Raw genomic sequence first — 13,665 nt, forward strand, 5'->3', positions numbered from 1 at the left:
AATTGTGTGGGCTAGGTCAGAGGAGAGAGAGTCTGTTCACTCACTCACTGGCTAAATATTTTGAACTGCTGTACCCTTCCATTGCATTTTGTTCCTCTTGGTATAATATATTTAAGCTCTCATGAATTTTAAGTTTTAAGTGTTCTTTGAGTATGTTGATATTTTAAAAATTTTTTTTTTTTTTTTTTTTGTTGGTCATGGGGCTTGAACTCTGGGCCTGGGCGCTGTCCCTCAGCTCTTCAGCTCAAGGCGAGCGCTCTACCACTTGAGCTACAGCGCCACTTCCAGTTTTCTGGTGGTTTATTGGAGATAGGAGTTTCACGGTCTCTCCTGCCCGGGCTGGCTTTGAACCGCGATCCTCAGATCTCAGCCTCCTGAGTAGCTAGGATTACAGGCGTGAGCCACCAGCGCCCGGCTATGATATTTTAAAATTTTTATAGTTGGGAAAACAAATGTAATAGTATTTCCTATGGAAGTCCAAAATGAGCTACTAAATTTGGAGAAAAACTTATTCATGGAGTGAGGATGTGGTGAAACAGTGTACTCTTGTTTATTATTGCTTAGCCACCTGGAGTGGAATTTTGCCAGTCTTGCAATTCAAGTAAAGCAGCCAGAGTTTCCATGGTGTGAGTTTAAATTGAGCAAAGATTAATGCTTTGTTTTGAAATTTGGTTAAAAAAATATCAGTGGCAACTGAAGTATGTTAACACAAAATTGAGAGATTACCATTAGTTGTGTAAAGAAAATATGGAATAATGATTAAAAATTGTAAGATTTTTTTTTTTCTATAAACACTGCCTTATTTGGTCCTCATGTTGACCCTGTGAGGCAGACTGGAGTTACCTCAATTCCACTTAGGTGGAAATGGAACGTAAACTGGCCTAGCTAATAAGTAGATAGATTTAGAACCTAAACTATTTAACTTATTACCCAATGCTCGCTCGCTCGCTCGCTCGCTCACTCCTTCCTTCCTTCCTTCCTTCCTTCCTTCCTTCCTTCCTTCCCTTCTTTTCTTCTTTCCTTCTTTCTTTCTTTCTTTCTTTCTTTCGGATTGAACTGGGTCTGTCCCTCAGCTCTTCAGCTTGAGCCACAGCGCCATTTCTGGTTTTCTGGTGGTTAATTGGAGATAAGAGTCTCATGGACTTTCCTGCATGGGCTGGCTTTGAACCTCGATCCTCAGATCTCAGCCTCCTGAGTAGCTAGGATTACAAGCATGAGCCACTGGTGCCCAGCTCAATAGTTAATTTCTTACGTAAAACTTGGTTTCAAGTTTCTTCTGTTTAATGACTGCTTTCAGCTCTTAGAGCACTTCAACTATGCAGCTAATAACCATCACTGAGCACAAATGATCTCTCTACTGGACTCTCAGCCTGTGCTTTTATATGTTCTTTTGGGCTGTCCTTGTTTTACCTTTTATTGTATTGTATAACTTGAAAGTCCATAGTTTTAATTTGGCCCAATGACCACATTACACTCCCCCTCAATTTTTTTTTTTTTAACCATATTTGAGATGCAATAGAGGAATATCCATTCTGAGTGAATAAGCCACAGATGACTTTATACTGCTGAACACTTTGTCCCAGCAATATAAATATGAGCATTTTTAAAGGAATACTGTTTTTTTTTAAATAATAGCTTTTTTTTTGTTTGTTTGTTTTTGCCCCCAACACTGAGAAATGATTGCTGTCACCAGTACTTTTTTTTTTTTTGCCAGTTGTGGGGCTTGAACTCTGGGCCTGGGTGCTGTCCCACAGCTCTTCAGCTCAAGGGTAGCACGTGAGCCACAGCGCCACTTCCTAAAATAATAGCTTTGTTACATGTAATTTGCGTATCATACAATTTATGTATTGAATCTGTACTTAAGATAGTTACTGTTTTGTATGGCCACCCCACAAACATTTTTAGAATATTTTCACCACTTGGCTTCTATATCCATTAGCAGCCACATTCTGTTCCCTGCAGCTCTTAGGCAAGCAGTATTTGACTTTCTATGTATTGCCTGTTTTGGATTTACTGTTACTGGAGTCACACAATATGAGACTTTTGTGTCTAACTTCTTGCTCTTAGTGTGAATAGTGCTTTTATTCCTTTGTAGAGCCAAGCAACATTCTGTTATGAATATATCTTGCTTTGTTTACACATTCAGTAACTCATGGACATTTGGGTTGTTTGCTTCCTTGTAATAAATTGATCTTCTCTTGCTTCTTCAAATTACCAATGTGTTTTCTGTCGCAAGCCTTCATACAGACTGCTTCATCTGCTGTTAGGCCTCCTCCACTCATAGCATGCATCCAGCCAACTCTTGTTTGCCCTCTGGTCTGAGTGTGACTGTCACTCCCTTAGGGAGGTTTCCTCAGGCAGTGAGTGCCTCACCCTTCCCAGATCTAGCCAGAATCCTCCGGAGGAGTTCTCATCACATCCGGTACTTTTCCTTTGTAGTCCTTATATGATGGTTTTCAGCATGGAGGTAGGCTGGATTGTTGCTGTATTGTTTAGTAGCTGATTTGGAGGATATGGATTCTGCCTGTGATGGCAGGGGCCAATTCACTGTTCAATTTTAGTACAATGACTGGCACCCTTATAATTTAAATGAATGAATGAGCAAATGAACCACCCTGCAAATGTGAACAAGATGTGGTTTTCCATTTTGAAAGAACCCATCATTTTGTATGATCTATGGAAAATACAGAACTTGGACTTAGGAAAAGATTTGAGTAGAAATATGGGTATCACTCTGTGAGGGCTTTCCACCTTTCCCTTCTCTATTTTCTTTCTTTCTTTTTTTTTGGGGGGGGGGTCTGGTCGTGGGGCCTGAACTCTGGGTTTGGGCGCTGTCCCTCAGCTCTTCAGCTCAAGGCTAGCGCTCTACCACTTGAGCCACATGCCACTTTGGCTTTTTTCTTTTTGCTTATGTGGTGCTGAGGAATCGAACCCAGGGCTTCAGGCATGCAAGGCAAGCCCTCTACCACTGAGCCACCTTCCCAGCCCTCCCTTCTCTATTTTCTTTCTGCCCTCCCACCCTGATTCCAATGCACATGACTCTCTTTTCCATTTCCTTGGCTTTTATACTTTAGCTTTCTTTTTTTCTTTTGCTGGTTTTGGGGCTTGAACTCAGGGCCTGGGTGCTGACCAATAGCTTCCTTTTGCTTATGACTAGAGCTCTTCCTCTTGAGCCACATCTCCACTTTTGGCTTTTTTGGTGGTTAATTGGAGATAAGAGTCTCATTGACTTTCCTGCTAAGGCTGGCTTTGAATAGAGATCCTCAGATCTTAGCCTCCTGAGTAGGCTTACAGGCAGGAGCTACTAGAGCCTGGCTTGCTTTGATTTTATAGTTTCATAAAACCATGACTTTTTTTCCCCCTAGTGAGATATAGTCTATATAAAATAAAGCTTACCGTTTTATTTATTGTATGCATTTCTGGTGATTGAACCCAGAGCCTTGTGTAATCTGGTCTAGTGCTCTACCACTGTACTATAACCCCCACCAAGACACACACACACACACACACACACACACACACACACACACACACACACACACACACACACACACACACACACACACACACACACACACACACACACACACACACACACACACACACACACACACACACACACACACACAGAGCCTTGTGTAATCTGGTCTAGTGCTCTACCACTGTACTATAACCCCCACCAAGACACACACACACACACACACACACACACACACACACACACAGAGCCTTGTGTAATCTGGTCTAGTGCTTTACCACTGTACTATAACCCCCACCAAGACACACACACACACACACACACACACACACACACACACAGAGCCTTGTGTAATCTGGTCTAGTGCTCTACCACTGTACTATAACCCCCACCAAGACACACACACACACACACACACCCAGAGCCTTGTGTAATCTGGTCTAGTGCTCTACCACTGTACTATAACCCCCACCAAGACACGCACACACACACACACACACTCTGGTGATTGAACCCAGAGCCTTGTGTAATCTGGTCTAGTGCTCTACCACTGTACTATAACCCCCACCAAGACACACACACACACACACACACACACACACACACACACACACACACACACACACACACACACACACACACACACACACACACACACACACACACACACACACACACACACACACACACACACACACACACACACACACACACACACACACACACACACACACACACACACACACACCCTCTACCTCTCCAAGGGAAAAAAAATCCCAAACCTATAGTAGTCAGTCTCAGTTTTCCCTTTAGTAAATCCTGGGGCAACTTGTAACCTATTTCCTGTTTCCATGGGTGTGCTTGTCCTGAATATTTTGTATTAATGCAACCATATAGTTTTTAGCCTTTTGTACTTCTTTCAGACAACATGTTTTCAAGGTTCATCCACTTTGTAGCATAAGTTGGTACTTCATTTTTTTTTTTTTTTTATTGCTGAAAAAGTGTTTTTTTTTTTCTTTTTTCTTTTTGCTAGTCTTGTGGTTTGAACTTAGCCAGGGCACTGTACCTGACCTTCTTTTGTTCAAGGCTAGTGCTCTACCACTTGAGCCATAGCACCACTTCTAGCTTTTTCTGAATAGTTTATTGGAGATAAAAGTCTCATGGACTCTCCTGCCAGGGCTGGCTTTGAATTGCAATCCTCAGATCTCAGCTTCCTGAGTAGCGAGGCTCCTGGCAACAATGTGGTGCTGTACCATATTTTGCTTATTTATTCATTGGTTGATAGATGCTTGTTTTCTTCATATTCCTTTTTCTTTTTTTTGTTTTAAAATTGTTATGTACAGAAAGATTACCATTTCATAACTCAGGTAATGAGTACATTTTGTTTTGGGACAGTGTGATCCCTTTCTTCGCTTGTCTTCCAGTTTTTTCCTCTCATCCCACCCCTAGCTATACAGTTCATTTTCAACATAGTGTCTATTGAGTACCATGGATGCATTTGTTCATCCTTTGTCCCTCCATTTTTCTTGTTCTTATTTTTCCTTTCTCTCTCTTTCTCTTTACTATAGCCATCTTAGTGGATATCTAAAACATATATCTTAAATATGCCCATAAATAATGGCTTTAAGTTTACGATCTTGAAAAATTTATATTGTATTTATCATTTTAAGTAAAATTGGCATGTTGTGATACAATTTTTTTTGTTGTTGTTGTTAGTAGTGGGGCTTGAATTCAGGGCCTGGGTGCTATCCATGAGCATTTTCATTCAAGGCTAGTGTGCTACCACTTTGTGTCACAGCACCACTTCGGGATTTCTGGTGGTTGTTTGAAGATAAGAGTCTCATGGACTTTCCTGCCTGGGCTGGCTTTGAACTGCAATCCTCACTCAGATCTCAGCCTCCTGAGTAGTTAGTGCCTGGCCAAAATAATCTCTTTTAAATGACCTAATACAAGAAATAGTTTTCCTCCTAAGATTTACATACTTTAATTTCCCTAGGCAAGTAATTGTTTAAACTCATCAAACTTTCAACCACTTCTGGCCTTCTATTTAAAACTATTATTTTTAAGCCTTTTAAAAAATGGTACTAGAGCCTGGCACTGCTGGATCACACCATAATCTTAGCTAATCAGGAAGCAGAGATCTTAGGATCAAGGTGTGAAGCCATCAGGGCAGGAGAGGCAATGAGACTCTTAGCTCCAGTCAACCACTCAGAAAAAGTCAGAAATGACACTGTGGCTCAAGTGGTAGAGTGGTAGCCTTGAGCTCAGGGACAGTGCCCAGGCCCTGAGTTCAAGCCCCAGGACTGGCAAAAAAAAAAAAAAAAAAAAGCACAAAATAAATATAGACTGATGTAAGAAACAGTTCATTACTTTGTTTTCCATCTCCCTAAAACAATTTCTAATCAGTCATCCTTTGGACATCCTATTCTACACCTGCATCTGAGTGCAGAGGTTAAAGAGAAAAATCCTAGAGCATGACCAGCTCTGTTTTCACTTGCATAGACCTTATTTCCCCTTTAGACTTAAGCATGATTCATACCAACCTTCATTTCCATCATCTGAATTAGATTACGGAGCATTTTGTATTACATTTAGCATTTGCACATGGATGTTGATTTGCCCTTTTTTTCCCCCGATGGTTCTCGGGCTTGAATTCAGAGTCTTTCCTTGAACTTCTTTGCTCAAGGTAGTGCTCTCCCACTTGAGCCACAGCTCCACTTCTGTTTGTTTGTTTGTTTGTTTTTTAGTGGTTAATTGGAGATAAGAATGTCACAGATTTAGGCTGGCTTTGAACCATGATTCTCAGATCTCAGCCTCTGGAGTAGCTAGGATTACAGGTGTGAGCCGGTGCCCGGCTCAGAGACTATATCTTATGTGATGTGGGACTCCTATATCACATATACTGACTAACCTGTAGTAGAAAGGTAATAAATATTTGTGTATTCTCATATATTCAGTAAAAGATAAGACCTGCTTGTCTCATTGGTATAAACTTTTATACTTAAAAGGCAGCAAAGATGGGTAGTCTGTTCTTCTTCCCTCCCTATACTCATGGCTGCCTTTTATGTGCACTTTGATCAGTATCTTAGGTACTATTTGGTGTTGAAAGCTGATGGATTTTGTACTTTAAAAATTATGGTAAAATGGATAACATAAACTTACTCATTTTTTAAGTTACAGTACAGTGTTTTAAATTATATGTGCATTGTTGTACAAGAGAACTGTAGAACTTTTTCCTCTTGTAGGACTGAAACTATTTTCATTATCTCCCAGTCCTTGGTAACCATTTATTCTTTCTCTGCTTCATGAATTGGGTTACTTTAGATACTTCATAAGTGAAATCATATAGTATTTGACTTTTTGTGTTTGTCTCACTTAACATAATATCTTTAAGGGTCATCTTTCACACAACATAATATCCTTAAGGGTCATCCATATTATACGTGACAAAAATTCCTTATTCTGATTATGTATATATCACTTTTACTTTCACTTGTCGTGCTGGGAATCAAACCTACTGCCTTTTACATGCTTGACAACACTCTACCACTGAGCTATACCCCTAGCCTTTCACGTTTACTTTATTCACTCATCTTTTTCTTTTTTCTTTTTCTTTTTGTCAGTCATGGGCTTGAACTCGGGTTGGGCACTGTCCCTAAGCTCTTCAGCTCAAGGCACACGCTCTATAACTTGAGCCACAGTGCCACTTCCAGTTTTCTGGTTGTTAATTGGAGATAAGAGTCTCACAGAAGCCGGGCGCTGGTGGCTCACGCCTGTAATCCTAGCTACTCAGGAGGCTGAGATCTGAGGATCGCGGTTCAAAGCCAGCCTGGGCAGGAGAGACCGTGAGACTCCTATCTCCAATAAACCACCAGAAAACCGGAAGTGGCGCTGTAGCTCAAGTGGTAGAGCGCTCGCCTTGAGCTGAAGAGCTGAGGGACAGCGCCCAGGCCCAGAGTTCAAGCCCACGGCCAACAAAAAAAAAGAGTCTCACAGACTTTTCTGCCCAGGCTGGCTTTGAACCGAGATCCTCAGATCTCATCCTCCTTTGTAGCTAGGCTTACAGGCATGAGCCACCGGCTTAATATACTTTACAACAAACCAAAGATAAGTAGTGGGTAAGGTTTTAGAGAGGAAATAAACCAGATAACATTAAAAAATCATGCCTAGGGACTGAGGGTGTCACAGGCTCAAGTGGTAGAGCACTTGCTAGTAACCACAAAAAACCTGAGTTAAAATCCCAGTACTACAAAAAGAATAAAAGATTATCTTGTGACTCCTAGAAATTTTAGCAAGTTCCAAGTCTCAAGCTGAAACTCCAGTATTACAAAAGAAAAAATATATTTGACATGATAGTACATTCCTATAGTCCTTGCATTCAGAAGGCAGAAGGATCTTGATTTTTTTTTTGTTGTTGTTGTTGTGGCTGGTCCTGGTATTTGAACTCAGGGACAAGGTACTGTCCCTGAGCTTTTGTGCTCGAGGTTAGACTCTATCACTTGAGCCACAGCTCCACTTCCAGCTTTTTTTTTTTTTTTTTGGTCCGGTCATGGGGCCTGAACTCTGGGCCTGGGCGCTGTCCCTCAGCAATTCAGCTCAAGGCTAGTGCTCTACCACTTGAGCCACAGCGCCACTTCCGGCTTTTTTTCTTTTTGCTTATGTGGTGCTGAGGAATCGAACCCAGGGCCTCATGCATGCAAGGCAAGCGCTCTACCACCGAGCCACCTTCCCAGCCCCCACTTCCAGCTTTTTGGTGGTTAATTGGAGGTAAGACTCTCATGGACTTTTCTGCTTGGGCTGGCTTTGAACCATAGTTCTCAGATCTCAGCCTCCTGAGTAGCTAAGATTATAGGTTTGAGTCACCATCACTTGACTTAACAACTGTGACTATTGGCTTTATTGTACTTGTTTCTTTACAGTTTTCATTTGCTTTTTTTCTTATCACTAGCTGTCCTTTCTTCTTATTGAAAAATGTGGGTGTCCCTCAAAACTCCGTTTGGACCCTTTTTATTTTTTTATGTTCTCAGCCATCTTGTGACTACCATGGTGTAGTTCTTTGTCTTTGGACATCTCCATTTACATGTCTGACATTCAGTTGAAGGTGTCCACATCTGAACATAGAGTGTATGTGTGTATATGCACATGTACGTACATAGTCACTTACATGCATACATGCCTGTTAATACTGGCACTTGAACTTGGAGGCTTGTGCTCTTGCTTAGCTTTTTCACTGAAGGCTGGTGCTCTACCACTGAAGCCATACCTCTATTTCCAGTTTTTTACTGGTTAATTGGAGATAAGACTCTCAGACTTGTCTGCCTGGGCTTTGAACCAGCATCCTCAGATCTTAGCCTCCTAAAGTAGCTAGGATTACAGATATGAGTCACCAGTGCCAAGTTTTCCCTTCTGTTTTGAAGACCATGTAATAGGCACCTACTCCTCCAGATATTACTTGTTGTCTGCCTCATCCATTTTATCAGTTCTTACAGTAACCTTACTGCCTTTTGCCTGGTAATACTGCAGTAGTCTTTTGATCTTTTTTTCTTCCCCTCTCTTTGTGTACTCTCTTTACCTACTGAAAATCCACTTTACACGATTCTGTCATTATAATGTTCCTAAAACAGAGATTTAATTCCGAACTCAAATGTGTTTGCTGGTTTCCTTTTGTATTTAGAATATCATTCTTCAAACATAGCATAATCTGACTTCAGCCTGCCTCTGGTATTTGGTAGCAGTGTGCCTGAACCCATGCCAATGTGGCTGTTCCCTGTTCCCTTACATGGGTAAATAGGCATGCTGACACTCTTCGCTCATTACATTTCACCTCACATTCTTTGGAAAATGGTTCCTTGTCATTGCCAATAGAGCTTAAGCTTTGTTTCTATAAAGTACTGCATGTAACAGTTACAACCTGCTTGTTTTCTCTTCTAACACCCTCAACATGATTTCTTACAGGCTGCTTCTTAAAAATTTTAAGCCCTCTGTGATTTGTTTTGTGCTTACTTTACAGCCATTCTGTTTATCTCGCCACTCCCCCTTAGGATTCCTGTGATTCACCACATAATTCACCACATAAAGTCACTTCTTGTTCCTCAGAATAGGACTGTATGCTTTGTGTACTTGTCATTTCCCATGTGGCACATCTTCTACTTCCATTTTTTTTTTTTTTAGTGTGGGTAGAGCTGGTAGTGGTGGCCTTTGAAGCTAGTTCTCCATAGATTCCTCCATCATACAATGGTGTCTATCTACTCAGTTTTACAAATAGGTTGGCATAGTGGAAAGAGTTTATTATATTCAAGCTTTAGTTGAAACTCGGGTTTTGATGTCTACTAGCCATGTGAACTTGATTAAAATGACTGAATTTTTGTGAACTTCTGATCTGTAAAATAGGGATGATATTTAAGCTTTATAGGATGAACACAGATATACAGGTTTATGTGAAGGACTGAGGATATGTCTCAGTGGTAGACGTCTTGCCTCACATGCTTGAGGCCATGGGCTCAATCTCAGCACAGCCAAAAGGAAAAAAAAAACATTAAAGTAAGAAATGCCATATAAAATGCTTCGCATATGGTAAGTCTTCAAGAAATGGCATTAGGGCTAAATAAATAAATAAACCAGCAGTTGCCGTTTGTGATGGAGACATAGGAAATGGTACAGACTAAGATGAAGTGGCAAGCTTCTTATACCTCGGACATGCCCTTCCAGTAACAAATTCTAGGTAGAGACCAACAGAAACTGCTTCCTGTAACCAACTATTAACTTCTTCCCTACAAAGAAGAAATAAATGCTTCCTTCATGTTGTCCTGCTATCTACTCTGCTTCTCCAGGAAGCCTTCTATCTTCTTCTAGATTATTGCTTTACAAATAAAAATAATTGTTTTTGTCAGTTATGTCAGTACAGATGAAGTCCTGACTTGTCAACGCTTCATGATCTGGTCTTAACACCCATCTCTTTGAACTCACCTTTCACTCTGCCCCATGCAGTGGACGCTTGCCATTTTGGTCTACTCATCATTTGAGTGCTTTTCTTTTCTTTTTTTTTTGGGTCCGGTCATGGGGCCTGAACTCTGGGCCTGGGCGCTGTCCCTTAGCTCTTCAGCTCAAGGCTAGCGCTCTACCACTTGAGCCACAGCGCCACTTCCAGCTTTTTTCTTTTTTCTTATATGGTGCTGAGGAATCGAACCCAGGGCCTTGAGCATGCAAGGCAAGCGCTCTACCACTGAGCCACCTTCCCAGCCCTTGAGTGCTTTTCTATGGTGGGAAATTCCATAGTGTCTGACCCATATGGAGAAACTGAGAAGTCCAAGTCCTCATTGTTCTTGCTGCTTGACATTTATACTACAGGAATGTGACTCAGTGGCTCATTGGAGACCACTGCAGTGAGTGGCACAGAGGATCAAGGAGTGAAGGTGTGATGATAATGTGCTCATGTTACATTGGCCATGAGTCCCCCATCTGCTGTTCCTAGGAATAGTTCTAGCTCCATACCTAGCCTTGGTACTGGGCTAGTTTTAGCACCTCAGTTTTGCAGCTCAAGTTGGATTTGTAAGTTACAGTTACTATTTTTAAAGTAAATTTCTCTTCTGCTGTAGTGTGTGTGTGTGTGTGTGTGTGGGGGGGTGTCCTGGGGCTTGAACTTGGGCCCTGGGCACTGTTCCTGACCTTTTTCTTTTTTTTTTTTTTTTTCTCCCCAAGGCTAGCACTATTACCACTAGAGCCACAGCTCTATTTACAGCTCTTTGGTAGTTATTTTTTTTTTTCTTTTTTGTGTGTGGGATAGCTTGAACTCAGGGCCTGGGTGCTGTCCTTGAGCTTTTTTTTTTCACTTAAGGTTGGTGCTCTATCACTTTGAGCCACAGAGCCACTTTCAGTTTTCTGATAGTTAATTGGAGATGAGTTTCACAGACTATCCTGCCTGGGCTAGCTTTGAACCATGATCCTCAAATCTCAGTCTCCTGAAGTAGCTAGGATTATAGGCATGAGCCATCAGTGCCTGGCTCTGTTTGACTTTTGAAGGTCCTTTAGAATACAGCTCTGTTGACATATCTCTCTACATATCTTCCCCATATATTAAAAAGTTTCATCAGCTCATCATTGTTCCCACAGAGTCCTCTGTTTATCTCTGTTATAGTACTTGTCACACTATAATTATATTTGCCTTTATGTTCCTTGGAGATACTGGCAAGTATTATGTTGGATATCTTGGTATTGTCACTGAAAAGTAAGAATTACTGTCTAAAATTTAGTTGTGTGAAAAAACTATTGAATTATACACTGATGTAGACTATTAAAATTTATCTGTTTGCATGTGTGTTTTCTCTTACGCACTTTGACTATTTTAAGAACACAGACTTGCATCTTTATGTCCTTGATTTTGTAACACAAGAGTAGATGCTGCAGATATGTTGAATGCCTGAATTAATGAATGAATAAATGGTAAGGTTGTCTTTTTAGAATTTCAGTTAATCAGTTTTTTCAAAAGAAGGTATGTCTTTGAGGTATTTGTGTGTGGCTCAGGCTAAATAATTGCATTCTCAGCTTCTATACATTTAGAGTTGATAGTCTGTTTTGGAAGATAATGTGTACACATGAAAAAATAAACTTATTTGACAGGTCAATAACAGCCCAGTTAATGAGAGGGACAGATATTACTTCAGTGTCAGACTAAATACAGTGTTCTTAGTTGGGCCATTGAATGTATATAGAGCAAATGTATGCGTATGGCTATTGGTTAATTGGGTTGATTAACATGGATTCCAGAAGGAGACTTTCTCCTATTGTACTTAGCTTATACGCATGTTATTTTTTATGCAGTTTATTATAGTTCTTTTTTTTTTAAATTCCTTTTTAGGTTCAAGACAACTTTGACAAGATTGAATTCAATAGGATGTGTTGGACTCTCTGTGTCAAGAAAAACCTCACAAAGAGTCCCCTGCTCATTACAGAAGAAGATGCATTTAAAGTGTGGGTTATCTTCAACTTTTTGTCTGAGGACAAGTATCCACTAATTATTGTGCCAGAAGAGGTAAAGTCTTATGGAATAGATTAAGAATATTTGCATTCATTCATTGTAGATATAGAAAGATATTCATTAGTTTTTGGAATCAGAGGCAAAAACAGCTTGAGTTTAGAGAAGCCCAAACTTAGTGATTTGGGGGCATGAAATACCCTTGGAGATTGAAAAGAGAGTGAACCTCTTCTCTAACTTGCTGTGAGTATTGGTTCAGTACAAGTTATTCAATACAAGCCACAATGTAACTTTCTATCTATTTGTATATTAATAAAAAATGTTAAGAACTGGCTATATAGTGCTATATAGGAAATACATAGGATCCAGAATGATATTCTCAAGACTTTTATTATGAGTAAATAACATTATTGTTTTAAAATCTAGGATGACGGCTTTTTAACTGTACTTTTCAAAGTAAATGAAAAAGGACATTGCATTTTTTGTTCTGTATTTATTTATTTCTAGCTTCTAAAAGGGAAAAGGATAGAAATAAAGTTTCTGTGCTATCTTCTCTAAAAAAAATATGAAGCCTGTTGATTCCAGAGAAGTGCTCTGGATTTGAATTTTGATTCTATCACTGCTTAATAGCTGTATGGCTGTAGGTAAATTTATTTACATTGTTTTCGCTGCAGTTTTCTGCATTATAAAATAGGACTCATGCTAATAAATCCTTTTCTTAGTTTTTTGATTATGAAGACTGCCCCTAGAAAGTGCACATTGGGTATTAGCTAAATACATTTGTGGGGAGAGTAGAACTTGTTCTGGACATTGAAGAATGTGAAGTATTTTGATTAATGGTGAAGTAGAGAAGATTCTGGATGGAAGAAACAGTTATAGTTACACGAAGCAGAAAAGCAAAGGGTGTATAAAATGAGTGAGGTATCTAGTTTGACTGAATTACAGTTCCTGTGCTTACTTGGAAATGGCCAAATTGACTGACGTAAGTGGAAAAAGAAACCAAAAAAAGTCTTTTTTTGGCAGTACTAGACCATTCAGCCTTTCTCCCAGCCCTTTCTTCTTTTTTTTGTTTTTTGGATGGGTGGGTGGAGGGGGGTCAGTTGTATGGATTGAACTCAGGGCCTAGGTACTATCCCTGAGCTTTTTTGCTCAAGGCTAGTGTTCTACCACTTTGAGCCATAGCACCACTTCTGTTTTTTAGGTAGTTAATTGGAGA

At 40.2% G+C, this 13,665-nt stretch overlaps 1 protein-coding gene across 1 annotated transcript in view; it reads left to right on the top strand.

Moving 5' to 3' along the window:
• Swap70 (switching B cell complex subunit SWAP70) overlaps window positions 1-13,665 on the top strand; it is a 75,639-nt gene that overhangs the window by 29,969 nt on the left and 32,005 nt on the right. Inside the window, exon 3 of the mRNA XM_070035289.1 lies at window positions 12,333-12,506. Within this exon, the coding sequence (XP_069891390.1) occupies window positions 12,333-12,506 (174 nt within the window). The remainder of the gene's footprint in view (window positions 1-12,332; window positions 12,507-13,665) is intronic.

This window comes from Dipodomys merriami, unplaced genomic scaffold, assembly GCF_024711535.1.
Source record: "Dipodomys merriami isolate MVZ:Mamm:240054 unplaced genomic scaffold, mDipMer1.0.p SCAF_25, whole genome shotgun sequence".
Lineage (NCBI taxonomy): Eukaryota > Metazoa > Chordata > Mammalia > Rodentia > Heteromyidae > Dipodomys > Dipodomys merriami.